General features: G+C 56.5%; 1 protein-coding gene across 2 annotated transcripts; it reads left to right on the top strand.

Annotated features, from left to right (window-relative positions):
• The first annotated feature begins 1,200 nt into the window (after positions 1 to 1,200).
• On the top strand, positions 1,201 to 26,392 carry MAPK8IP1 (mitogen-activated protein kinase 8 interacting protein 1). Of its 2 annotated transcripts, none has more exons than XM_054634688.2 (12): positions 1,201 to 1,352; positions 8,480 to 8,585; positions 16,079 to 16,312; positions 19,971 to 20,052; positions 20,584 to 21,456; positions 22,087 to 22,162; positions 22,599 to 22,771; positions 23,062 to 23,171; positions 23,294 to 23,413; positions 24,461 to 24,531; positions 24,838 to 24,936; positions 25,377 to 26,392. In XM_054634688.2, the coding sequence occupies exons 1-12, from the start codon at positions 1,267 to 1,269 to the stop codon at positions 25,447 to 25,449; spliced, it is 2,103 nt and encodes a 700-aa protein (XP_054490663.1). In that variant the 5' UTR covers positions 1,201 to 1,266; the 3' UTR covers positions 25,450 to 26,392. The 2 variants fall into 2 exon arrangements, with proteins under 2 accessions (XP_054490663.1, XP_077036276.1); XM_077180161.1 differs by lacking the exon at positions 1,201 to 1,352 and adding an exon at positions 6,396 to 6,481.
• The last annotated feature ends 166 nt before the right edge of the window (positions 26,393 to 26,558 follow it).

Below are 26,558 nucleotides of genomic sequence, written 5' to 3'. Positions count from 1 at the left end.
CAAAGGGGATGCATAGATCACCCTCAAGAGGCTGCCCCAGGGTTACCTGCACATGGTGACCCCTCGGGGGTGTGCTTGTCTCCATGCTAGTCCAGGAGTAACATCTCTTTTCAGTTTGTCTGGCAGGAGACTAAGACTCCTGAGAGAGAACAGGACTGTATGCCTTGGAGGGCTCTGCTTGCTCTTCTCTGGAGGAGCAGCTGATGTCCTGGGTCTTGGCCAAGAACTAATACATGGCCTCAATGGCAGTCAGCTCTGTGGTGTGAGAAACACTGGTGGGACCGGATGTTTGGACTGCTAAAGAAGTGCCACTCATGCCATCCAGGACTGTCACAGACAGGGACTGGGAGCACAGTGGGCATGCAGGGAATGAGGAAAGTTCTCCTGTTCAGGTACAGAAGTAGCCTTGAGATCTAAAAATACTGATGCTGTCCACTTCTGTCCACAGCAAAACCTGCACAGTTTTCTGAGCTTGCAAAGCATGGGGAGGAGAGGCAGGGAAGAGAAACCTGCTCAGGCTGATAAGGAGGAGTAGCAGCAATGAGTACCCACCCAAGACAAAATGCTTCTTGAGACATAGCTGGATACAAAAATGGGTCTACCCTTTCTGGGGAGAGACCTGAAACCTTGAGATGCATTTTTTCCCTCCTTTGTGCCTGTGGAAGGTGTGTGTATGCTGCTTTTTTCATTCCCTTTGCAGTACTTGCAGCCCTGGTGAACTTCGACAGGGACAGGGTTTTGCTGGGGCTGCCAGACCTGTTGCCAGGAGCGGTAACCATGCCATGGGTGCCAAAGCACAGCCTGGCTGCTCCTGCTGTTCCCGCTGCCTCCAGGCCCCTCCTCGCTGCCGAAGAGACCCCTGCAAGCGCCCCTCTATGCCCAGCCCCTCGCCCCGGGCTCCTGCCTGCCCGCTCAGCCGGCCAGCCCCCGCACCTGCCCGTAAGGGTGCAGCCTCCAGCTGCAGGCACAGCTGGGGGCCGGTCCAGCTGCGGACACATCTGTCCCGCCGGGGCCGGCGTTCCCCGAGCCCCGGGCGGAGCGGATGGGGTCGGGGTGCGAGGTGACGCCTCCATCTGTGCCGTGCCTGTCCTGCAGCTGCCGCCGGAGCCGCGGGATGGAGCCTCCGGGCCGCGCCCCCGCTCCCCCCGCCCCGGCGGCAGGTATGTCCCTCCCCGCCGGCACCGCCAGCATCCCCCTCCCTTCATCCCTCCTTCCCTGCCTCCCTCCCTCCCGCCCGCCCTCCGCCTGCATGGAGAGAGCCACAGAATGGCGGAGCGAGAGAAAGGAGCTGCATCCCCGCCCGCCTCCTCACCCTTCCTGGGGCTGCACCTCGCCTCGCCCCCCAATTTCAGGTACCGGCCGCCGTCCCCCCGCGGAACCCTCTCGGGGCAGCCCCTGCCCCTTGCCCGGGGCAGCGCTCCCCCTCTGCTGCAGCCCCCGACCGCACGGCCCCCGCCTCGTCCAGCGCTTCTGCCCTCGGCGCGCAGCCCCCCGCCCCCGCCATCCCTTTGCCCCCCGCCCCAGGCACCGCTGAGCCCCCACCGCGGACATCGCTCCAGCCCCCATGGCTGCTCAGCCCGCCCACCCAAGCCGTGCTGGCCCTCGCCCCACACATACACCACTGCAGATTCCCAGCCCCCTGCTTGGCCTCATGCTCCCCTCGCACCCCATCCCGCCCCCTTACCTGCCTTGTCTCCTCTTCCAACACCTCTTCCTCATGGAAGAAAAAAGCTTCATCTCTCTCCCCTCCCCAAGGAAAGCCTTTTTCCAGCCCTTTCCTAGAAATCCCAGTTGCTTCTGCTTCCTTCCTGCCCCTGTGAAACAGGAACCCCAAGTGAGACGGTGGGAGAGTGCCAGAATTGATTCTCTTAGCAATACCAAGTGCTCCCATCGATTTGGGATGCAGGGGGCTGTGTCTCCTCTGAAACCCAATGAGGCTTGTCACAGGGACTTCCGATGGCATGGGCCAGGCTACGGACGCCTGTGGGCTTTGGAGCCTCTGGTGCTTGCTAAGGGTAGCTCTGGGACAGGGATGTGCTAGGTGGGTAAGGGAGGAGCCCTGCCCCTGCCTGCAGGTGCGGTGTTCACTTGCCATCAGGGGTGGCTCGCTGCTCCTGGAAGCTGTGCCCTTGTCAGCCATTGCTCTCTGCTTGCCTCTGCCATCCAGGGTGCTGGGGGGAGCTGCCTGTGAAAAGGGGAATGGTACCAGCTGCCTTGCATGCTGAGATTTTGGGTGGAAAGGAGGGGATGGTCCCTACTTAGGACCACAGCAAAGATCATGCCCTCCTCTGTCAGGCCCAGCCCCTGAGGCTGGGGAACCAGTGGGTCCCGGTGAGAAACAGATGGGTGCAGTCGAGCAAAGGTAGTGTTCAGGCAATGAATATTTGAAGGGCTCTGCTGCTGGCCCCCCGTTGCTGGTGGCTCCAGCTCTTTGGCACTGCCTCCAATTGCAGCGCTGCCTGCGAGAGCTGCTGGGAGCTGTTGCAACATGGCTGGTGTGCCCTGCAAAGGCAGCGATTCAACGCTGCCTCTGGAATCCTCCACCACGGAGAGGGGCTTGGTCACCGAGCCAGGGGCTGCAGGCTGAGCTGCCGAGTATCTCTGGGCCCACCACCTGCTGTCCTGGAGGTGTGGCTGTGCCCTGGGCACCCTCCTGCTCCCCAGCAAACAGCCCTGCCCTGGGAGGGAGAACGAGCTGCTGCTTCTGCCTGTGCCTCAGATCTTTGCAAAAGGAGCCCTGTGTGCCGCCAGCCTGCTCCAGGGAAGAACTGACCTCATGAAGGAGGCTGGGCAGCTGGGTGGAAAACTGGGGAATCGAGACAGGAGTGCAAAATCTTCCCCGGGCACCAAGCTCATGGTGTAAGCGGAAGAAGATGCAGTGATGTGTCTGAGCCTGGGGCAGGGTCTGGCAGATCAGAGGCGATGTTGTGGCGGGGAGTGTCGTGGGAGAAGGGAGCCATGCTTGTGAAACACAAGCTGGGTTATGTGTCACAGCTTGGCTTGTGCATGTCCCAGGTCCTGCATCCCTGCTGCAGGGCTCAGCAAGGGGCTGTCCCCCGTGGATGACCCAGCAGCGATGAGTGCAGTTCAGAGTGAAGGCTCAGACCATGGCTGGCAGTGAGGTGGGCCCTGCCCTCTGCCCCTTCTTGCTGCCTGCAGGATGAGGTGTTTCAGGTTTCTGCCCTTTGGCACATGCCCCTGCACTCCCAGCTCCGAGTGGTGACACGCCAGCCCAAGCATTAGGTGATCGATTGGCTTGGATTGGGAGAGGGCTTGGTCCTGGCCAGCAAGCAGACTGAGCTCTCAAGAGACCAGGCATAGTGGCCTGCCCATGGTAATTTGGTGTTGTCTGAGAAGAAGTGGGAGGAAAAGGATGGTGAGGTGATCCCTCCTTTAGCCAGGAGGTCCTCCAGAGGTGTCTGTTCATCATAACAAGAAAAACAGCATTTTAGGAGACAGCAGTAAAAAAGTCATTCTCATCCATCCTCCCTGTTGGCCTTAAGCTTCCCAAAGCCTTGCAGTCCAGTCTGTGTTCACTGGAGCTCCTCAACATCTTTCTCTGGGACACTGTGTTGCAGCTCCTTGCCCTGCTAAGGAGCTTTGGCAGTGCTTTGTGGTAGGCTTTCCTGTGAGGGGCTCTCTGGGGCCTCTCTGGGTTAGAGGTCCCTCTACCCAGCATTAGAGGGACAGGGAGGACTGGCACAACTGGGGCACAGCTGGATGCAGGGCCCTGCAGAGCTCACGGTGTTGCCTGCCCTGCTGTCCCCAGGACTGTGGCTCTAATGTAGCTGGAACCTGGGAGGGGTCACTGAATGATCCCCTCTATCTCCTTCAGCTTTCCCTGATAAAAGCAAAGGGCATCCACCCAGCTTCTGGGTAGGAAGGCACCTAGGAAAAGAAACGCTTAGGGAGTTATTTCCACAGGTCAGGAAAGAGGGGAAACTACTCCCCTACTCAGGGAACTGTCAGAAATCACAGCCCTTTGGGAAGGGAGGGGCTCTCTGGGGGAAGAAGTTCTCTGTCTTGTCGCGAAGTTCAAAGAGGCACCTTCAGGCTGAGGCAAAAATCATTTTAGCTCTGTGGTTTATGTGTCTGTCGTGCTCCTCTGGAGCTGTCAGCAAAGCCTGTTTGGAGGCAATGAATGAGCTGGGCGTTGGAATGGGGCTACCTGTCTTCTTGTGAGGGGAGACGAAAGGGTTGTCCTCCTCTGATGGAGGGGGAGAGGCGCCTTCCCATCCATTCGAATGAAGCAGTCTCTGGCCACTGAGATGGAAGAAAGAGACAGGGGCCAGCCAAATGTAGGTTAGTGTTATTTTTTCCACCGGTGCTGGTTACATGACTTGCTCACAGCACCTAACAGCAGACTATCAGAGCAAGGCTTGGGCACCTGGGCCTGTTGGAGCACCCAGCTTCATCACATCATTTTTTTTGCCCTGGTTTTGCCCTGCATGGAAAATCCTCTGCAGTGGCAGTGGGCTGACAGGGGATGGGGTCAAGAGAGGCACAGCAGCCAGGACTGATTTTAAGGCTGTTCTTTGGACTGTGATCAAGCTGCTCCTGCCATGGGCAGGTAACATCTGCTTCTGTTCATTCACCCACGTGTGTACTCTTGCTCACGGTTCCTGAGAATCCCAAGTTTATCACTTCTCATGCATACAGCAGGGCTGCCCACCTTCAGGTGCCTCTTGGCACATCCTTCAGGAAAGCACTCATAACCTGCAAGCACAGGGTTCTCCTACCCTCATAAATGGAGACAGACTCCCAGATACCTGTGATGCCATGGCCATTGGCAAGGTAAGTTGGCCAAAATACATGTGTATTGTGTATTTTGTACAGTGAAAGTCCTGCTCAGACTTTCACTGCCAGTGATGGAGCTGAGAGGAGTCAGAGCTGTTTCATTTTGCTGGTATTTTTAGCCTCTTTGAGAAGGAAGAGAGAAAGGAAGGGGTGTTTCCACCACAGGGAGCAGAGGTGGGTAATGGAGAGCCTTCCTTGTGTTTCCTGGAGCATCCATGTGAGAGGAGCAAAGGGCGCAAGTAATAGAGAGATGGAGATTTCTTTATTCGTTGCATTAATTGAGGCTTCAAGCAGATGAGGTGCCTCCAGGCAGAGCTGATAGGGAAGATGGAGTCCTGCATGCTGTTCTTGTGGGGCTGAGTGACAATGACCGCAGTATCACGTGTGACATTCACCAGTGGTGAGGCACTGATGGGGAGAGAGCTTGCAACAGGTTAGCTGCGTAGGGCAGTCCAAGCCCTGAGCTGGGCTCCTGTGACATCACCCACCTTAATCTGCCCAGGAGCAAAGCAGGTGGTGGAGATGCACCCATTACTTGAAGCTCCTGGAGTGGGTGTCAGTGAGGTGCAAGAGAGCAGTGCTGTGATGGGTGGCAGTGGGGATGCCACCACACTGTGCATCAGAGTGGGGAGGGGGATGCCCTGTCCCCATCTCAGAGTCATGGTAGGTGCCTCTTCTAGAGCTACTTTGACTTCATCGTGATGGGGCAAGGAGTGAGTGGGTCTGAGAGGTGTGGGGGTGGTTTAGGATTATCTGAGGCTGCTGTACTAAAAGTTTGTCAGCAACACCTGATAGGCCCTCCTGGGAAAGACCCCTATTTCCTTCAGCAGCAGAAGAGGGGTAGGAGCTGGCAGAGCAGCTCACCAGGTATTTCCCTGGCCCTCAGCATGGGTTAGAGGTTGGGGAAGCCCAGGAATGATCCTGCCTGAGGCAGGAGTGGGTTTGGGGGTTAGGTGGGGGCAGACAGGGAAGGGGTAGTGCTGCTAGCACTGCTCTGCACTGGCTGGGCTTGTCCCTTGGCAAAGGCACTCCCCTCAGCTTGGAAGTGCAGCTGGCCATGACGCCGGTCCCGCTGTGCTGGAAACACTCTGGCCTTTGCATCAGAGAGGGGCCTCGCTCCACCTGGTGAGAAGCTGGACAGATGCTCCTGTCTGTGTCCCCCTGCTGTGGGGGACAGCAATGCTGCAAGGGCAGGAGAGGTTGGGTGCTGAGGGTTTCCATGATGGGGTTAGCAGATCCCCTGTGCCCGCTGTGGGTGCTGAGGAGCCGAGTGCTGGAGCAAGACCAGGAGCCAGGCTGGCTGGCTGGCAGGCAGAGGCAGTCAGCATCCCCAGCAGAGTGCAGGGACTTGGCACTGGCTCAGCTGGGGAGGTTATTTTTTTTTATTTTTTTTCCCCTCCAGGACAGCTGATTCCATCTATTTTTAATGAGCTTGCCCAGGTTGCGCAGTGAGGATAGAGAGCAGCGCCGGCAGCCACAGACTGCGACGGGGCAGGCAGAGAGGCAGTGGGCACCCAGGGTCAGCTGCCATCTCCCTCACCACTCCTCACAGCAGGTCTGGGGGTGTTTTTTGGTGTGGGAGTGTGTCCCCCGGTGAAGGGGGGTCCTCCTCAATGCAGCTGCCCTTGAAAATGGAGTCGAGCACCGAGGAGGAGAGCTGGCTGGAAGATCAGTGGGAGAAATGGTAGGGGACCGGCTGGGCCTAGGGAAGGGGGGGCCTGTCCCGCGGGCATGCAGGGGGGTGAGGGGCAGCCCCTTGCTCCTGGGCACATCACCCTTCTCTGCCAGTGATGGCCACAGGACAGGAGCAAACTTGGCACGCAGCTGAGCCCAAAGTTTTCCTGGCTGGGCAGGAGCTGTGTGACAGCCAGGCAGCAGAGTGGCAGAAGGTGTCTGGACACCTCCTGCTGCGCCCCAGCATCGGCAGGCAGGGCCAGTGCTGGGGAACCCGCTCAGCATCTCCCCATCCCGAGGGCATGGACAGGGCTGCCTGTCCCCATGCGGAGTGGGGGGCACTGCCACCCTGTCAGGCTGCTCCTGCAGAGCCAGGGAGCCCTGGCAGCCCTCGGCAGCGTTGTGCCCCTCAGCGGGCCCGCAGCACTCACTGCGCTCCCGGCATGGCGGGCGAGGCCCCGGGCATTAGCAACGGATGATGTCCCACCCTGGCGACCCGTGTAACCCGAGAAGAAATCAATTTGTGCTCTGAAGGCTCATCATGAGCCTCCTGCTCCGCGTTGTCTCCCTTCCACGGGCAGCAGGAGGAGATAGGCAAAGGGGGGTCCAGCCATCCCACCCTGGGCTGAAGGCTCTGTCCTTGCATTCCTGTTGTGTCTTGCAGGGGCTGCCTCCATGGGCGTGGTTGCTCCCAGTTGTCTTCACCCCAGGAGACCACTACTAGTGGGGTCCTCAGAAACACAGAGGGAAGATGCTGCTTCTCCCATGGGCTTCTCCCACTCTTTTCCCTCTCCAGGAGCTGGGGCAGGGGAGATGTTACCCCTCCATGCCAGTGGGTTAGTGGCACTGCATGTGGGGTCCCCAAGATGTGCAAGCAGTGCTTAAAGTGAGAGTGGGAGCTCTGCAGGTCACAAAGCACCATTCTGATTTCTTTCTCACTGCATTGTTGGGGACCAATCCAGAGAGGGGTGATGGACTTGGCACAGCCCTTTCACCCAAGTGTCTCCCAGCCAGTGGAGCTGGGAGCAAAGGGAAATGGTAGCAAGCAAAGCAGTGTCCATGGCCACTCCAGACAAAACTCAGGGGTCTAAGTAGGTTGGCCAAGGACTTTTGAGTTGGGTTCTTTCATTTACCCCTGTGGTAATGAATAAGTGAGAAGAGCATTGAAGTACCACTATGTTGAAATGTTTTAATGCTCAGAAGCCAGGAGCACCTCATCACTCCCCTGGGGCTCATCAGCACATTTTCAGCTGCTAAAAGGATCTCTCTTATTTTGAAGGGGTGTAAGGAGACTGTATGGCTGGGACTGAGAGCCCTAAGGAACCCTGAGGCCATGCAGACCAGCTCAGCAGCACTGATGTTCACAGGCATGCCCATAGTCACCCTGGGGAGTGATTTTGGTGCAAAGGGAAATCGCTGCCCTCTCTTACTGCAGGCAGCTGGGCTGGGACATCCCTGCCAGCTGCAGCTCAGGGGCTGGTTGTGCCATGGCTGAGAGGTTTGCTGTGCTTACAAGTTCTGTGGGTCTTGATATGGTCACCTGTCCCAGCAGGTCCATCCTCCAGCTGTGCCCTGGACACAGCCCTTCCAATTCCTGTAACCCCATCCTTTGCCCTGTTGGGTGTCTGTGCCCAGCTGGGACAATCCCAGAGGCTCCCTGGGATGGTGTGAGCAGAACAAGCCTCCTGTGATGGGGCTGGCTGTTCTGTCTGTTCCATGTACTCTCAACTTGCATGTCCCTGCTGTCTTTGGTCAGGCAGGGACTGCTTTGGGACACATTCCCCCTGCCTCCCAACAGCCATGGACTGTGCCAAGCCCAGCCATTCATGGGGACAGACCTATCCCATCTGGGAAGAAGCTGCCTTCCCAGTCTTTCTTCCTAGTAGAGACTGGGACAGCGTCTCCTGGGGTGTCAGTGCTGCTCCCAGCCCACAGGCACCACAGCACCCTGCACCCTCCTGTCCACCACTGGGGCAGTGGGTGACCAGGCCATCTCCACTCCCTCCAGGCTCACCCATGACATCAGCCTTGAGGAATTTGAGGATGAAGACCTCTCTGAGATCACTGATGAGTGTGGAATCAGCCTGCACTGCAAGGAGAGCCTGGCCAGCAGGGTAAGTGTGATGGGGATGGGGAGAGGGATAGGGATGGGCAGAATGTACCAGTGGGGCTGGCAGGACCATCAGCCCACATGCAGGACCACTGGGTCCCCAGATGAGTGATGCTTTCTCAAGGAACCCACTGCCATGGCCCCATCCCCTCTGCTTGGCAGTGCCCTCTCCTCACTCCAGCACAGTGCAGGTCCTTTCTGAACCAGCCAAACTCAAGGGACTCAATCTCAAAGCTGGTGTCATTTGGTGCCTACTGTGCTATTGGGGTTGGAGTTTGTTCCTCAGGGATGAGCCCAAGGATTTGGGTGCAAATGGTGGCATGCCCCCATTTGAGCAGGATAACCAGCGAGCATCTGGCACCTGGCAAGCATTCTCAGGAATCAAGGACATCTGCAAGGTGGCACCAAAGGTCCCACCTGGGCTGTGCCTCTTGTCCCCACATGCATCCCTAGACCTGGGGATGCAGCTGGGCTGGCATGGTGAGAGCTGCCTCTGTTCACAGGAGGTATTCTCTCTGGCTTGCTAGCGAGCTTTAGCTACAGCTGTTCACAGGTCTTTATGAGGCTGGAGACCTGGAAGCTCCTGAAACAGGGATGAAGGGGGTAGCTCTGACACCAGCAGGCAGCAGGCGGAATAAAGATGGGAGCTGAGAAGCCTGTGCAGGTACCTAAATTGGGTGTCCCATCCATCTTAGAGCAGGCTGTCAAGAACCTGATGGGGTTCACACCACTGTTTGAACTTCCCTAGAAGGCCATGGAGGCAGAAATGTGGAGATAAATTGATTATTACATTGGATTTGGAAATATGCAGGGTGTTAAAGGAAAAGCCACAGCCTGAGCATTCTCACACCACTCAAGTAATCACATACACACCACCTGAGACTTTAACTGCTGGGAGGGGACTCTTTGTAGCAGGCAGCTCCAGTAAGCTGACAGGTGCCCCTTTTGACCCCTCACTCAAACACACACTCTCTCAAGGCTGACTCCTCCTCCTTCAGGCTCAACCCTAGGTTTCCTGTAGCAAAGCCCCCAGCTCAGATTTTATAAAAATAGTTTAGTGGTACAGCACCAGGTCAGATCAAGCTGGGTGCCTGTGGAGAGGGACCCTGAGCAAAGAAACCCCTGGGTAATTATACCCATACAACTCATGCACCCACCCCTCAGACACTCTCCATGCACCTCTTGTCCAGTGGTGATTTTTGGTCTGGGGTCTTCTAACATCTTACTGGGTTCTTTCTCTGTGTCTGTGCAGGCAGGCCATACACTGTTCTTATCTTGTGGAGTTACAGCTTCTGCTGACAGCTGGAGTCTCCTTGTCTTCTGGTTTGTACTTCTGGTGCACCTGCTCGCTGGCAGAGCATGGGGAAATAAAAAAGCCCTAGGCTTGGGATAAACACTATTCAGCAACAACCACAGCAGCATCAGTGTGTTATCAATGCTCCTCTCATAAGAAAGACAAAACACAGCACTGCACCAGCTACTAGGAAAATTACTAGGAGAATTAAGTCAATTCCAGCCAAAAACATCTCTAGATGTAAACTCACGGCTTGTGTCCCAAGGCCTCAGCAGATCCAGCTACTGATGCTAGGCAAATAAAGCTGAGCAATCAACATAGTACATCACACAGTATATAACTCTATGAACCCATTCTAACTCATTCTACTGAAAGCTTACTTATTTAAGCTAAGAACTAATACCTCTCAACACAGAGTTTCTGCATTTTGTCAATGTGTTTCATGCTAAAGGATGCAAATGCTGGAGGAGCAGCCAAGTGGTTTGGGAATCATTCTGTCCCTCAGAGGAAATATTTCCTCTGCAAAACTGATAAAGACCCAGTGAGGACAGGAAAGGTACAAGAATTTGTCGCAGATTTAAAATTAGAAAGTGAATTTGTGTCGTTTGGAATTCCTCACTGCAGGCAGGACAGTACAGGCAGACCTCATCCTTGGGAGGTGCAGGTGTCTTGCTGTGCTTCTTGGTCTAATTCGTGACCTTCCCACCAAAAATTTGTCTGTTCCCAGCTATGGGGCTGCTGCTCGGTACCTCTGCTCCAACTGCAGGCTCCTACTGCTGCAGGGTGTTATGGCCAGACTTCCCTGGGACAGTCTGGGCTCATGGGCTGTGTATGCTGAAGGAAGGAGGGATAATGCTGCAGGGAAAACCAAGGGCAAACCCAGTGCTGGGCATCCATGAGGGCACAGCCGCAGTGAGGGCCTGGCATTGGGAACATCATCTGCCTGCAATAGGTGAGGCAGACAGAGACTGGGGGTTTGTTGCTGGATTCTTCCCATTAGCCATCCCAGTTCCCCACTGCTGATAGCACCACTGGGCTCAGGGCAGGATTTTTTTTTTTCTCTACAGATTGACAGCCCTTGGCTGAAGTTTGGCAGGGAGGGGAAGGGGCAGGGGGGACTTGCATCTCAAGTGCTGCAGCCCTTCCTTTAGGGAGAGGAAAACCAGCCTCTTTTGCCCATTTGAAACAGTTTACTCAGAGGTTTCTGAATCCCTGTGTTTCAACACAGAGACCAAACCTCTGTATCCCTGTGTTTCAACACAGAGACCCAAGCCTCATCAGAGGGTTTGCTCAGGCTCTGAGAGCGAGCCCCATGCCTTCCCTGGGGACAGCTCAGAGCTGCTTTACACAAATGTCCTGGTGCACTGAGAGTCTGCTGGAGTGGGAGGGGGATGTGAGGTTGCCGTAGGGGAAGCAATGAGTTATTCATAAACACAGCAAAGGAGGAAGCTTATCATGCTCAGAAAAAATGCCTGCTAAAAATACGTCCAAATGGTTTATATGGGACGCGGAGGATTGCCCGAGGAGCAGAACTGAAAGTGGTGACAACAATGGCTGTGAGAGAGGCTTTTCAATCCCAAATGTTGAAGGCGAGAGCCAGGGAGCTTTCCAAGCTGATTGCCATCCAGAGCGAGCTTGGGGCAACAAGGTTGCAGGATCTGCCTGATGGAAGCAGTCAGGCCCAGAGGGAGCAGCGTGGCCAGGTCTGGGGGAGGTGCAGGGGCTGGCAGGGCAGGAATGGCTGAGCAGGGCAGGAATGGCCAGCAGGGCAGGAATGGTCAGCAGTCAGCATCAGCCTGCTGATTGCATCGTGTGGAGCTGCTGGGGGTGGTGAGTCAGGGGTGCTGGGACCAGAGCGTGAGGGGGCTTTGCTGAGGCCCTGCCCGTGGCAGCACCCAGTGCCCCAGAGCAGCTGTGGTAGGGAGGTGGAAGGGTTGGCCCTGGTCACCCCTGCAGGCCAGGCAGCGGGTGAAAGCCTGGCAGTGGAGCAATGCGAGGTGAAAGCAAGCTGCTGGCTCAATGAGTCACACCAGAGCAGAGAGCCACGGGCAAGGGGCAAAGGATCTGGGGAGCACCGTGGGACAAGGGGCTGGAGTCATCCAGCTGCCCAGCAGCGAGTCTCTGGAGAGGTGGGCAGGCACAGTAACCCAACAGCGAGCAGGAAAGCACTGACCAGGAGCAAGGGGGACAAACCCTACCTGAGGGCTGCAAAGGGGACAATCTGTGTCCTTGATGAGGTGGGGGGGTCTGGGCAGAGCTGGTTCATGACAAGACCTGTGGCTGTAACAGAGATGGGTTTTGAGGATTTATTTGGTCCCAGAAAAACAACGACCTCGTTATGGGCTATTTTAGCAGCTCCTCAGAAACAGTGGCTCAGACACACAGAACTGCAAGGAGGCATAGACTGATGTTTGTGCAGGAGGGAACTTTCCACTGACAAGGACCACACCTCATGGATGGGAGACCATGCTCTAAGAGGAATAATAACATGTGTGGCTGAAAAGAAACTTAATTTCAACAAGAAGTCCCCAGTGAATGAAATGAGAAGTGAGATAGGCTGAGCAGAGGGCTTGTAGAGGAAGCAGAGCTGTCTTTGGGGCTGTTGAATGGCAAGGCAGGAGGCCAGCTGGGAAGGAGTGGAGGCCACCAGGGTGAGGGACACAACCTCCATGTCACCAATGGTAGCAGTCAGGTATGTTGAGAGGGATACTTGCAAGAAAAGCACCAGACTTGGGGTTTGGCCTTGTTTTAGTGGCTTGGAAATCCAGAGTGACAAGCTCTGGTTTCAGCAAGATGGATCCCAGCAAACAGCCAGGCAGAGGTTAATACAAGTTTAGTGCCTCATCTATTTTCCAGGAACTGTGGAAATGGTTAATGCAGGAATTTAAAAAAACAAAAAAATTAAAAAGAAATACCTCTCTTGGAAGTACCTAAGAGCTTGAGAACAAGCGCCCAAAGGGAAAAGAGCTGATGAAGGGCTGGGCTGAGCCTTCCTGGGTCTGCATGAAAAGGTCTGAAACAGCCATAAAGGCACAGAAATGTGGAGGAAAAAGACCATTTTTTTCAGCATAATAATATTGCTGGAAATGCCAGGGGCTTTTTCTTGATGTTCAGCGCCACTGATCCAAGTGTGCTGCTGCTCGCAGAAGGCCAGCGGGACCCACTGCAAAGAGGGAAGGAGCTGCCATGAGCCTGCAGCCCGGGGACTAGTGGGGAACTGGATGTGTGGGCTGGGAGCAAAGGACAGGGCAGCGAGGTGGCTGCTTACTCCATGCAGCTTTTCACAGGCTGTCCCTTGAAGCTGCCTCTGTGGTCCATGGCCAGCTGTGGCTGTGCCAGGCTGGGGGCAGAGAGACTTCTCTTTCTCCTGGTGCTCTGAAGCCAGCCAGTGGTGGGGAGAAGGAGAGCAGTTGTGCCTTCACTCAGCAAGTCCCCCTTGCTTCCCTGCACTCATAAAATGCTTTTCCCAGCTGAGGGTTTTGCCACTCCTCTGACAGTGAAGGCTGTGAGAGTGGGGCAGCAGGGAAGAGACTTGCAGCACTCAAGCAACATCTTGTGTATCTCTCCACTCTTTTTGCAAGAGCCTTTCATTCCTAGGGAAGCAAGCAGCTTCCTCAGGTGGGCAGCAGCCCCCACACAGGGGATTCCCCAGCTTAGACCGGTGCTCCAGGGGTGATCTCAGTACCTCCCAATTGCAGCAGGGTTCTTTCTGCTCCAGTCCCCTGGAGCCATGGATCACAGCATTGGGGCTGTCAGAGACCAGTTGCTGGGCACTAGGACTTTTTGCCATTGCAACAGCACGGTGCAGGTGGGAGGTAGGATCAGCAGGGGCACACCAGCATCACATCAGTCCCAGGGACAGGTCTGTAAGGAAGCACGAGTGTCCCCATGACTGCACTGAAGATAGGTGTGCATCTTGTGTTTATTCTGCCACAAGATTTGGGCACTGGTACTGCTTTCCCACACACCCTAATCTCTCCCACGGGGTGAAGGGACTTTGGGAAGTCACCTCACCATTGCATCTGTGCTGAGACATGAGCCTGCTCAAGCTGACCTTAGGTGATATTAACTTGTTCCTAGAGGGCTCCCAAGGCAGCCTGCTCTGGTGTGGCAGTATCCTTGCAGTCAGAAAGGCTTCCCAATGTCTAGTGCCTGCCCTTGCTTTGCAGATCACTGCAGGTCTCACTCACATGGTAAGGTGATTGATTTCTGTGTGGTTTCAAAATCACTTTGTTGAGCTACAGGCCACAAATAATACCTGCAGTGGCTGTAGTTTCCTCCTAGTTTTTGAACCTGAAATGCTGCACCCCTGCTAGGGTGCCTTTTTCTTCAGAATGACAGTGATTTACTTTTCTGCATCCTTACGGGACTTTTCCCTCTGTGAGTTTCCCAAGTGATTGTTACAGCTACAGGATTATGGAAGCAGCATTATTAGCAGTCTAGATTGAATGTCACCAGCTGACTCCAATACACCCACTTTGGCTAGGTATAATCTATTCAGTTGGCATTTCCCTGCAGTTCTTTTCCCGTGCCTCGGTTTCCTTGTTAAAATCCTGTGATTTGTCACAAACAGAAATGCAGAACTTGTAGCATGAAGGCTAATGCTCAAAACAAGAGATTTAAATGTTTAAAGCCTCAAGAGGACAAGTATCTGTGGCAGTGCTTCTCCAGTTGCTCACCCACTGCAGGACTTCAGCAAGGACACTGGAGGGAAGTGACTCCCATGAGAGGGTTTGTACTGTGCCTGCAGCAGGCAGAGCCCTGCCTGTGCTGGCTTTTGTCTGACAGGTCAGGAGCTGGTAGCAACAAGAGCTCTTGGAGTGGCTGCCTGAGCTGCTGGGGCTGTTTCTTCTCACATGACTCAGGGGGCATCCTCCATGCAGCTGGAGACATGGATAGTATTCAGCTGCAAAAACCCCTCCTTCCCCACCTCTGCCTGCTGAGGAGCTTGCAGTCACCACAAACAGCTGATAACACAGACAATTCAACTCCTCAATGCCAAGCTGCTGCCTTTATTGCTGGCTGCAGCAACTTGTGCATGTGCAGGTCCAGTTAATACAAGGAGGGGGCCTTGGGAAGGCACCCACAGACATTTAAACACACACAGAGGTGACACTGGTGCCTCTTCACCCAGCAGCACAGCCACAAGGAGTGTGGTGGCTCTGCACTTGTGCCCAGCCAGGGGGGTGGGATAGGACATCTGCTCCCCACAGACCACAGTGGTCACCCTGTTCCCAAAGGTGCAGGGGAAAGAGTGGAGCTGCCTCCAGCCAGGACACAGCCAGCACCAGCAGGCGACTGGAAAGCCAGTGCTGGGCATCCCTCCCATATGGCCTCAGGTCTGATATATGCAAATGTATGCAAGGAGAGCTTGTCCTCAATGAGTAAGACAAGGGGGAAAGAGCTGCTGGTCCAAGTGGGCATTACAGGGAAGGAGGAGCCTGACTCCTTTCAGAGGTGTGCAGTGAAAATTTCAACCCAGTAGAGAGAAAAAGTAGTAGTAACGCAGTACACGGTGCCAGCATGGTGGTGGGTTCTCCACCTGTGAGGATGTTCAGGTGTGATGGATGAGACCCCAGGTGACCTGCTTCAGGCAGGGGATAGACCAAGTCTGATCAAACTGATTACGTGCTTGTATGAGTCCCACCTGCCAGGACACGAACCAAGAAAGGGAACAGTCTGCCTTGGAAGGAGGAATCATAGGGCAGCCCAGGCTGGAAAGGATTTCAAAGGATCACCTGGCCAAACCCTGTGCGGGAAAGGGAGTCTGGGTGAGACGATCTGGCACGCTCTCTAGGGGCGTCATGAAAATCTCCAGCGATGAGGACTCTACCATTTCCCTGGGGAGATTGTTCTGCAGAATGGTTGTTCTCACTGTAAAAAATGTCCTTGTTATGTCGAGATGAAACCTGGGTGTGCACGTTTGTGTGCTGCGTAGTGAAAGTGACGGCTGCATGTACCTGCAGACAGACACCTGCCGGGAGTAAGCCCCATCACTAAGGGAGGAGGGATGCTGCCCACACCTGCCTGGGAGGCGGGAGGGGACGCGGGGCTCCCGGCTCCGCGAATAACATCGCTGCCCCTTTAAAAGGCAGCGGCCGCGGGTGCGGATGCGGCGGCCCCGGCCCCCCTGCCCGGCCCCGGCGGGAGGCCCGTCCCGCCCGCCCTCCCGGTGGCCTGATCGCGGGCACTAATCCCGGCAGGGCCATGTGAGCCGGGCGGGCGGCGCGGCCCGGGCGGCGGGCGGCGGCGAGGCCAGCCGGCTGCAGGCCGAGATGCTCCAGCTCGACCTCATCGACGCGGCGGGAGACACGCCGGCCGAGGAGCAGACGGCGCCCGAGCCGCTGCAGAAAGACCCCCCGGCCGGGACCACCGAAGTCTACAGGCCGAAGCGACCCACAACCCTCAACCTCTTCCCGCAGGTGCCTCGCAGCCAGGTGAGGCGGGATGGGGAGCTCGGGGCGATTGGGTGGTGCGGAGGAGGAGGAGGAGGAGGAAGGATGCTCCCGCCGTCTGCCGGGGCTTTTGTCTCGGGCGGATGGAGGGAGGGGGAGGAAATAGAAGGGGATGGTGGGGCTCGGCTCCGCTGCCCGCGGTGCTCGGCGCAGCAGCCGCCCCCGCCATCGGGGTCCCTTCTCACGGCCGCTCGCGTTACCCCGGGCCGGGGGCAGCGCAGGCCGAGCCGGAGGGAGCGATCTGCGGACCCGGGGCTCCCCGGGTGCCGGGGACCTGAGAACGCCCTGCCCGGCCGCCCCTGCGCACGGCCGAGCATCCCAGCACTGCGATCGGCGGGGGTTCTTTGAGGGGGCTTAGGCGCCGGGTGGGTCCTTCTTTCATCTCTGGTGCCGAGGTGGAGAGAAAACGCCAGGAATCCTGTCGGGACTGAGATGTGCCCCGGCAGGGTCCGGGTGGCCTGGCAGAGCCGTGCGGCAGGGGCAGGGTGGGAGCTGCGAAGGGCTTCCGTGGGATGGGGAGCAAACGAGGCACGGATACCGAACGCGTGAATGAGCCATCGCGGGACGGGGCACCACGCCACGGACTGGCGAGCCCAGGGCCGGCACCAACAGCTGGCTGGGCTCCAGCTGCCCCGCGTTGGGGCAGCACCAGCTCTAGGGCAGGTTGGTGACACCAGGTGCCCCGTGCCTGACAGTGGGGACCTGGTGGCCTCAGCTTCTGAGCGGTGGTGCCTGGCAAGAGAAGCATTAATGTCAGAACCCCATACAAAATCTGAGAGAGAGAAAAGCAACGCCCAAAATGGTGGCCAGGAGAACAAGGAGGTACTGTTGTCTCGCTCACACTCAGATTTTGTAAAGATTTTGGATGGTTTTAGCCAAGACTGCCTGCCCCACACAGCCATGGTGTTACTGTCACCCTGGAATGGATGATGACTTGGTGCCCTGCATCCTGACCCCCGAGGCAGCGGCTGGAGCCCCTTTGCTCTGCCGTTTCTGCAAACTTCACAAGCCCACGCAAAGTGCACGACGTGCAGGGCTATTTTTGCTGCCCTCCTCCATTCAGCTCTGCCTTCTGCCAAGTAGGAGGATTTTCGTTGCGGTGACGTTCAGCCGAGGAGCATGAAGTGAGAGGCAGGTGTCCCCGTGGGTGACAGATGGGGAGTAGTCAGAGCTGGGTGTCACCAGCCCAGCACCGGCAGCTGATGCCAGCTCTCTGCCTGAGGCCATGGGTGGGAGGAGGAAGGCACAGAGCCAAGGATAGGCGCCCGCAGGCAGCTGGCACCGGGGACAAAGGCGGCAGGGCTGGGGAGGCGGGGGGAGCTCCACTGAGCATAATGGACAAGGGGACAGCAGCAGCCTTGTCCCACCCTGTGCAGGGACCCCCAGGAGCAAGTGGTGTGTGGCAGCCACATCCAGCTGGGGGAGGTGGGGAAGATCAGGGCCTTCTCCCAGACACTTGGTCCTAACCAGTGTCCTGGGGTGGGAGCAGGTGTCTGGAGAGGGATGGGGGTGGGGGGAGTTGCAGAGATGGTAGGCTGTGGAGGGGAAGCTGATGGTCCCCTTGCAAGGAGATGGTGGAGGCTGTGGAGCTCACTGTGAGGTGTGGGCACAGCTGAGCTGAAGACATGGGGAATGGGAGAGGGGGCTTTGCTGCAGCTGGCAATGGGAGCCTGGAGCCAGTGGGGATGGTGGCACAGGACTGTGGCATGGCTGGCCAGGTAGGATAGTGTTGTTGGTAGGATCTAGTGAGAGGCTGGCTGTAAAGTGCTTGGGTTCCTGTTCTGGATGCCTACCTCTAGCCAGAGGCACTTTCTCCCTGTCTACATGGGGTGCCCTGAGGAGAGGGCAGGGTGCAGGGCATCCCTTGGGGACCAGCCTGTCCGCAGTCTGTTTCCACTTGTGTGAGACACTGCATCCCCTTGACCTGCTCAGCTCCCTTCTCCTACAAGTAGTCAGAAGAGGGACCATAGCCATGCATCCTCTCTTGAATGCCCAGTTGGGCACCAGGCACTCTGCCAGACAGGGTGTTCACAAAGCACAGCATCATCCCACCCTCTGCTCTTGTGGGGCCAGGATCCAGTCTGGTGATGTCTCAGTTGCTGCTGGGCGCTCTATGATCATCATCCCAGGCAGGTGGCCTGGAAATGGTGAGAGGAACATCCCCAGCTTCCCAGAGGGCAAGAAACAGCTATTGTGACTGGCTAGGTTCATCCTCTGAGACTTTGTGAATGCCTCTCCACCCTGGCAGGGCATTACAGACCCCTGAGTGCTCTGGCCCTGTGGGCATGGGTGGGCTCAGTGGACTGTGCCTGCTGCATTGCTGCCTTCTTTCCCAGTCCAGGCAGCCAGGCTGGCTTGTGTGTGCTGGCCCTGTGGCACTCTGCACGCAGAGGCCATCGTTGTGACAGCTTGCCTGGCCCACATCCCAGCCCAGCGTGTCCCTGGGAAAGGCTAGCAGGGACATGCTGTTATTTGCCTTAGCACAGGCAGGACTCATGGAGGCCATGGTGGGAGGTTGCCAGAGCTCTGTGAAGGGGGTTTCTCCCTCCCCACACGGAGGCAGGGATCTGGCAGGCATGGTTCAGCCGTGTGTGACATGATGGAATTTTGGGGCAAAGGCTTCCTTCACGTCAGTGAGGAGGCAAAGTAAGGACAGGGCAACTCCTGTGCTGCTGGGAACAGCTGTGGGTTGGTGATAAGGCTGTGAGAAAATCCAGGGAGTCCCAGAGGGGCTTTGGTACTTTAAGCAAGGCCTAACAGTGCAAAATGTTGCAGCTGGGGCAGAAACATTCAGTGCCCCATTGGAGGGGCTGAGAGTGGGGAGTCAGGGGCACACTGGGGATGGATGAGGGCTGGCACTGCACCAGGCAGGATGCCACACCCTGTGGAGACAGGCAGGGAAGACTTATCCCCCATCTGCAGGAGGGTCCTCATTAGAGGGGACTTGGTGCCCTTTGCTCCTTGGGTGTTGCAGCAAGGCTGAGCATGTGTTCCCTTGCGCCCATGCATGGCCCGCCACCCAGGGCTGGGCAGGCAGGGCACAGCACCCACAGAAACTCTCCCAGGCGTGGGCAGCATGGATGGTCTGATCCTGCCTCTCCTCTCACGCTGCTCAGGATTGACATCTGCTAGTGAACTGTGTATGTGTAGATTTGCATGCATACACACTATCTGTGTATGCTCCTGTGTACACCCAATATGGATGTCTCCAGAGGCAGGAATTAATCTATCCAGTAGCTGGCTTCTAGCTGAGGAGCAGCATAACACCTGCTCCTTGGCATTTCCCCTATTTCATTTAGCTAGGTGGTTTGAAGGTAGGCAGGGCTGGCAGGATGGGAGCAAAGCATGCAGGCAGGCTCAAGTCTTGAATTTTTTCTCTTGGGACTGTCCAGCTGTGGGCTTCTGCAGCCAAGTTTTCCCTGGTGGAGGAATGCTGCCCAGCTGGCTCCTTGCCCACCCTGCTTCAGCCATCATGGCACTCTTGCAGCAGCAAGCATGGTGAGCTGTGGGGCTGGTGGTCTCCCTGAGCATCACGTGCCCCAGCAGAACAGGGTGCTGTGGACCCAGGGAGGAATGGGTGCTGCTGTGCCACGTGCTGTTTACTGTTCAGGCTCTAAGGCAGCTTTGTTCTTCTCCTCAGGACACTCTGAATAACAACTCTCTGGGGAAAAAGCACAGTTGGCAGGAGCGGGTGTCCCGGTCGTCGTCCCCTCTGAAAACGGGTGAGTTCTCCAGCTTTTGGCCAGGATCAGCTCCTTGCACCCTTTCATGGTGCTCAGGAGCCTGAGGCAAGTGGTGCTGGAGCAGGAGGTTGGGGAAAACATACCACATGGATGCAGGGTACCTGTCCATCTTGCTCTCTACAATTACCTGAAAGGAGATTGTTAGTGAGCTGGGAGTTGTTCTCTTCCAAGTAGCACAGAGCAGGACAGGAGGAAATAGCCTCAAGTTGCACCAGGGAAGGTCTAGGTTGGGTATTAGAAAAAATTTCTTTGTTGAAATGTTGAACAAGCATTGGAAGAGGGAAGAGCTGGAATTAATGTCCCCGGAAATGTGGAAAATCGTGTAGATGTGGTGCTTAGAGGTTTAGGTTTAGTGGTGGGCTTGACAGTGTTAATACTTAGACTTGAGAATCTTAGAGGTCCTTTCCAACTTAAATGATTCTGTGAGTCTGGGTGGCATCCCTGGACACCTTCCCCATCAGGGAGCATTCCCTCTGTGTGGCTGTCTACACTGCTCTCCTCTCCCTACAGGTGAGCAGACCCCTCCCCATGACCACGTTTGCCTGAGTGATGAGGTCAATCACCAAAACAGCACAACCTCCACCAAAGACCGGGGCACATCCACGGAGAGCCCGTGCCGGCGCACAGCAGCCACGCAGATGGCCCCAGCCTGCGTTGCCTCATCCCGGCCGCCCGAGAAGCACCAGGCCCCCAGCCGGGCCCCACCGCACGGTGCCAGCGTCGTGGTGGTAACCAGGGGCCCCGAGGCCCACCGGGACCGCATCCGCTACCAGACAGATGTGAGGCTGGAGGCCACGGAGGAGATCTACCTGACGCCCGTGCAGAAGAACTCGGACCCCCTGGAGACCGACAAGCCGTTCCTGTCCCAGTCCAGTGAGAACCGCATGTCCATCAGCTCCGACATCGACACCTCCGGCTATTCAGCCCTGGCAGGGAAAACCAACCCCTCCATCAGTGAGGAGGATGAGGTGCTGGACTACATGTCCTCCCCTGACAAGACAAACCTGCCCAGGGCCTCCTGTGGTGGCGGGAGTGGTGGCTCCCGGCCGGGGCACAACCTTCAGAGAGCCTCTGTGAGTTCGGACACCAGTGCCCTCTCCTATGACTCTGTCAAATACACACTGGTGGTGGATGAGAACGTGCAGCTGGAGCTGGTCAGCCTCAAGCAGTGCTACTCAGGCTACAGCGATGAGAGCGACTCAGCCACGGTCTACGACAATTGCATCTCGTCACCCTATGAGTCGGCCATCGGCGAGGAATATGAGGAGGATGCGCTGAAGCGTGACTCAGTCTGCCTCTCTGAGGACTCCACCCCCGAGGCAGACATCCACTTCTCCAAGAAGTTCCTCAATGTCTTCATGAGTGGTCGGGCACGCTCCTCCAGTGAGTGCTGGGCACAGGGGGAAGGTGGGCTAATGGCTGCCTGCCCTGGCAGCCCTGCCTGTCTCTGGTACATGCTCAGGAGATAGGAAGCTACCAGCAGACCTCAGCCCCAGTTCTGCTTGCTGCAGCCTGTGGCTTTGTTCCTAGTGGTTCAGGAGGCATGGTGGGGCTTGGAAAAGTGTTGTGAGTGTCAAGTGCGGGTGGCAGTAGGTGTTTGAGGCTGCATTGAGGCATGCCCCAGATATGACCATGCTGAGGGGGAGGTTGAGTGAGCTCACAGGGGGCCATCATGTTCCTGGCATGCCACACTCCTCTCCAAGCCCAGAAGAGCACTGTTGGCATGCTCCAGCAGGCAGGGTTTCCCATGGTGTGGCTGGTCCCATGCCAGTGTCACAGCTGTTTGTGTTGGTGCAGGGAGGCCTTGTTCCCAGCAGGGACTGATGGGCACCAGCACAGCAGCTCCAGCCATGTCCCTCTCCTGTGGCATCACAGGAGTGTTCCCTGTGAGAGTTTTTCATGGATGAAAACCATCCTGCAGGAGCCTCAGCAGATGGCCTGGCCCATGTCCTTCTCTTGGCTGTGATGCTGATCCCTCAATGCTGACATGTCCTCCTCTGCCTTTGTCCCCAGGTGCCGAGTCCTTTGGGTTGTTCTCCTGCATGATCAACGGGGAGGAGCAGGAGCAGACTCACCGTGCTGTCTTTAGGTGAGCTTGCAGGCACCAGGCAGTATCCCCAGTCTCTATCAGGGGAAAGCTGGTTCTGCACTCCCACCAAGGTGGGGCCAGCACAAACTCCAGTGTTTCTGGTGTGGGAAGCCCTGGGGAACAAACCTGTAGCCTGTAGCTCATGCCCTGCCCAGGAGCAACATTTGCCCAAGCTGCTGCATGGGCAAGACCTCCAAGGGCAGTCAGGGCCTCTGAGGAGCAGCTTGGGTGGTGCAATAGGGAATACCCTTGCATTAGGTGTCAGGATGCTGCTGCTGCCTGTTAAGCCCAAACTTTCTTCAATGCTTTATTTAGCATGTCAGGTCCCCATGGCTACCAGGGCACTGCCGGGGTTGTGGGGGGTGCCCCAGCAGTGTGCCAGTGAGAAGGGCACCAGCGCTGCTGGCCAGCCAGCTGCTATGGCCTCTCTGCCCAGGTTTGTGCCTCGCCATGCGGACGAGCTGGAGCTGGAGGTGGATGATCCTTTGCTGGTGGAGGTGCAGGCAGAAGATTATTGGTATGAGGCCTACAACATGCGCACAGGAGATCGGGGCATCTTCCCTGCCTACTATGCCATTGAAGTCACCAAGGACCCAGACCATGTAACAGGTATCAAGCCTCTGTGTGCAGCCTGCTGATGTTCCCACATCCTTGTACCACATCCTCCCTGCTGAGCAGTCTGGTGCTGAGCAGGGCCTAGGGGGGAGGACCAAACTGGGCATCCAGCAGGGAGCAATGAGCAGGTTCTGCTGTGATGCTGGGAGTTGGTAGCTGGTGTTGAGGGAAGCTTTTTCTGGGCAGGGAAAAGCACAGGGGTGGGAAGGTGGAGAGCGGAGGTGGAGCTCAGCCCACATAGCTGGTCACCAGAGATGATCCCTGCCATGTGCTCTGTCTTCCAGCTCTGGCCAAGAGCAGTGACTGGGTGGACCAGTTTCGGGTGAAGTTCCTTGGCTCCGTGCAGGTTCCTTACCACAAGGGCAATGATGTGCTCTGTGCGGCCATGCAGAAGGTAGTGTCCCACTTCATCCCAGGGAGCAGGAGTGCCTGCTCCATCGGGCAGCAGGACAGAGCCTCAGTGGGGAAGCATCATCACTGCTCACGTGTCCCTCTGCTTTGTCTGTCTCTCTGCAGATTGCCACCACGCGCCGCCTCACTGTGCACTTTAACCCCCCTTCCAGCTGCGTCCTGGAGATCAGTGTGCGCGGGGTCAAGATTGCTGTGAAAGCTGACGACTCCAAGGAGCACAGCAAGGTAGTGCCCCCCTCCCTGCTCATCTCATCCCTTCCCTCATTGCTGCTCTGAACTGGCTCGTGCCCTCTGTGCTATAGGCCATGATTGCATATCAAAATTAAGGGTCTCCACCCCTTGCATATGAAAATTAAGGGTCTGAGGGTGTGAGAACACCATCCATCACCATTTTAGGCCCACTGTCAAGATCCCCCATGCCTCACAAGGCCCCAGCTCCGGGCGGTACTGCCAACTGATGCTCTCACAGCTGCCAGGCACGTCACTTGCTGGGATGCTGCGAGCTGAGCCATACCCGGTAATCTGTCAGCTGCTTCTAAACCTTTCTGCTGCTATTTTGAGTGGTGTCCTCCAGATCTGCCCTGTAATCTCTTTATCTGGCAAGGGCAGGCTGCTGATTAGCATTCTGCATAAGTAGCCTAGTAAAGCACATTGGGATGCTGAGCAGAGGAAAGTGAGGGCTTTGCAGCAAGCTGTTGGGAAACCTCCCTTCCAACTGAGGAATAGGAGTAGCTCATGGCTCTAAGTGCTGTGATAGAGCTGGCATGAGGTTTCTACAAATCTTGCCTAAATTCAGAGGATGCCATCAACTTAGCTGCACTTTAGACTTGTCTAAGTTTTCATTTCTGGCTGGGACCCTTTGACACCCAGGCTTGAATTGACTTGTTTAGTTCTAAGTTATCCATTCATCTTCTATGTACTAGTGTTTCTGGGAGCCTTTTTAGTGAAGAAGGAGGGCTGTGTGTGCTGGTGAACAGCAGCACTGACTCTAGCTTGAGTACAGTCTGACTCAGGGCCTCCAGGGAAATCCTGCAGGAGCTACTGGCGGCAAAGGCAGCTGAGGTGAGAGCCAGCAGGGCTGCCTGGAAAAGCTCCCTTTGTTCAGGTGCTTGGAACAATCCTGAAACTGCTGCTGGTAGCAGCCCAGGATTAGTCTCCAATTAATTTCACTCCTCAGTCTCCAAGTGCATATTTCCAGTGGCCAGAGACCAGCTGCACTGCAGGGTGTGGGGAGAAAAGCTCTGACAGTTCCCCCCTCTCTCTCTCCCCCAGGTAAACAAGTGTAGCCATTTTTTCCAGCTGAAGAACATTTCCTTTTGTGGGTACCATCCAAAGAACAACAAGTGAGTAGCAAGAACTGTAGTGCATCTCTCAACACCAGTAGCTCAGCAGCAAGGCTCTCCTGCCTTCCTGCTCCCTGGGGCTAGGAAGGGAAGAAGAGGTTTTCCCGAGCCCTGGCTTGGAGGGCTCCCTGTGAGCCCAGTGCTGCAGCTCTGGACACGGGCTGTGGCATGACCTTGGGGTGGCCACCAGGATTTATGGGGGGGCTTTCAAGTCCCAAATCCCTATGCTTAAGGGAGGGTACGCCTCAGAGATGCTGGGGTACCTATGCCTACTGGTCCAGTCACATCTACTTTCTTTGCCCTCAGATATTTTGGGTTCATCACCAAGCACCCTGCTGACCACAGATTTGCCTGCCACGTCTTCGTCTCAGAGGAGTCCACGAAGCCACTGGCGGAGTCTGTAGGGTGAGTCCTGGCTGGGCAGAGAAGGCTGGCTCATAAAGGGCAGGAGGAACAAGACAGCCAGGCTGAATCCTGCCCTCTCCCCCTACATGTGGGGCTTGGACCTGGCCCCAGGCTGGCACCTCTTCCTCCAGTGAGATGCTTGGCTTGAGAGTCAGGGCTGACAGAGCTATGGGCAGCATATTCCTGACAGTACTGGAAAAAGTCCCAGTGCAAGGCTTTGCAGGCAAATGGCTGAAAGTCATGCACTATGCTGGGAATCAGAGCAAGGATGGAGACCCTGTGGCTCTGATGGCAGCTCTGGGGCTAATGCAGAACAGCTCAGGGCCTGGGGGGGGTCAAACAGGCCACGGGGTAAGGAGTGAGGGTCAGGATGGAAACAAGGATCTATAATTGCCTTGTGGGGAGGCTGCTGCTAAGCTTTGCCTGGTGCTGTGTTGCAGGAGGGCTTTTCAGCAATTCTACAAGGAGTATGTGGAGTACACGTGCCCCACAGAGGACATCTACCTGGAGTAGGGGCTGGCACAGGCACCTCCTGCTCAGCCAGGGCTGCATCTCGCCCCTTCCCCGTGTTGTGCATGGACAAGAGCTGCTTTGAGCCTGGAGGAGGAGCGGGCCCGGGGCAGGGCTCCCCGGGGCATGGAGCGCCGCCTCTTTTCGTGACTCCCCTTCCTCGGGCTGGGGGGACGGGAGGGGGGAGGGCTGGACAAATTGTGTTTATTGTACAAAATACTCTTAGTTTATTCTATGGGAGAAGCACCCACTGGGTGCCCTGCTTGTGAGCAGTTGGTGGGGGCAGTAGTGTGCTCTTGCCCTTTCCAGCTGCAGGCTGGGGTGACAGCATCTCCTCTGTGTGACCATGGCACAGCTTCCTGTCACATCCATCTGGGGTGACTTTTAATTGCAGTGGCAGAGTCAGTCTCTTGCAGTATGATGACACAGCAGCTAAAGAAAACAAGACCCACATGCTGGCTCCTGCCTGGGAGATGGGATCACCTCCCTGCCAAGCCCTGGGGAGATGGCTGCTGGGCAGGGGTGGCAGAGGAAGCCCCAGTATCTCCTCTGCCAGATCCAGAATGAGATGAGACAGCTTTCCCCTGCCTCTGTCCCCATCCGTCCCCTTTCCATCTTGTATCCATGCCCTGGGGAGAGAGAACAATTCCCCTCATACCTTCCTGCAGTAACAGTACCCTCGGGACTGTTCTCTGCCCCTTTCCCCTCTCCCCCAAACTGCAGGTGGCAGAGGCAGGGCAGGGGCACCCCAGCTCAGTGGGACTCAGCCCCTGCACAAAGCTGGGTGTCTGCCTGAAGTGGGAAGGGCTAAAGGCTGCAGGGAGCTGTGTGAAGCACCAGGGAGGTAGAAGAGCTCTCCCGGTCCCGGTCCCTGCAGCCAATGATCTCTGTGCTTCAGCTGGATCTGCTGTGATGGCAACAGCTATTAAATATGATGGTTCCTGGAGCAGAGCTACTGTGGTGTTTGTTTCCCCACTACAAGGGGTTTGGGCCTTGGCTTCTTCTTTCCCTTGGGACCCCAAGAGGAACTGGAGCTTCTCAGTACTGGTCCAGGAGCCCTGGCTGCACTCCTGAGAGGCCAGAGATCATATGATGGCCCAAAGGGCCTTCTG

The sequence above is a fragment of the Agelaius phoeniceus genome, chromosome 6 (assembly GCF_051311805.1).
Source record: "Agelaius phoeniceus isolate bAgePho1 chromosome 6, bAgePho1.hap1, whole genome shotgun sequence".
Taxonomy (NCBI): domain Eukaryota; kingdom Metazoa; phylum Chordata; class Aves; order Passeriformes; family Icteridae; genus Agelaius; species Agelaius phoeniceus.
The sequence above is the reverse complement of the archived record's forward strand: the minus strand, read 5'-3'. Positions and strand labels throughout refer to the sequence as shown.

What these genes read in the sequence shown, in the direction of transcription:
- MAPK8IP1 (XM_054634688.2), top strand. Translation starts at nt 1,267, where the DNA reads ATGGCGGAGCGAGAGAAAGGAGCTGCATCCCCGCCCGCCTCCTCACCC. An exon ending in ACTCACCGTGCTGTCTTTAG is followed by an intron (nt 22,163 to 22,598) that starts GTGAGCTTGCAG and finishes CTCTCTGCCCAG; the next exon opens with GTTTGTGCCTCGCCATGCGG. An exon ending in GGACCCAGACCATGTAACAG is followed by an intron (nt 22,772 to 23,061) that starts GTATCAAGCCTC and finishes TCTGTCTTCCAG; the next exon opens with CTCTGGCCAAGAGCAGTGAC.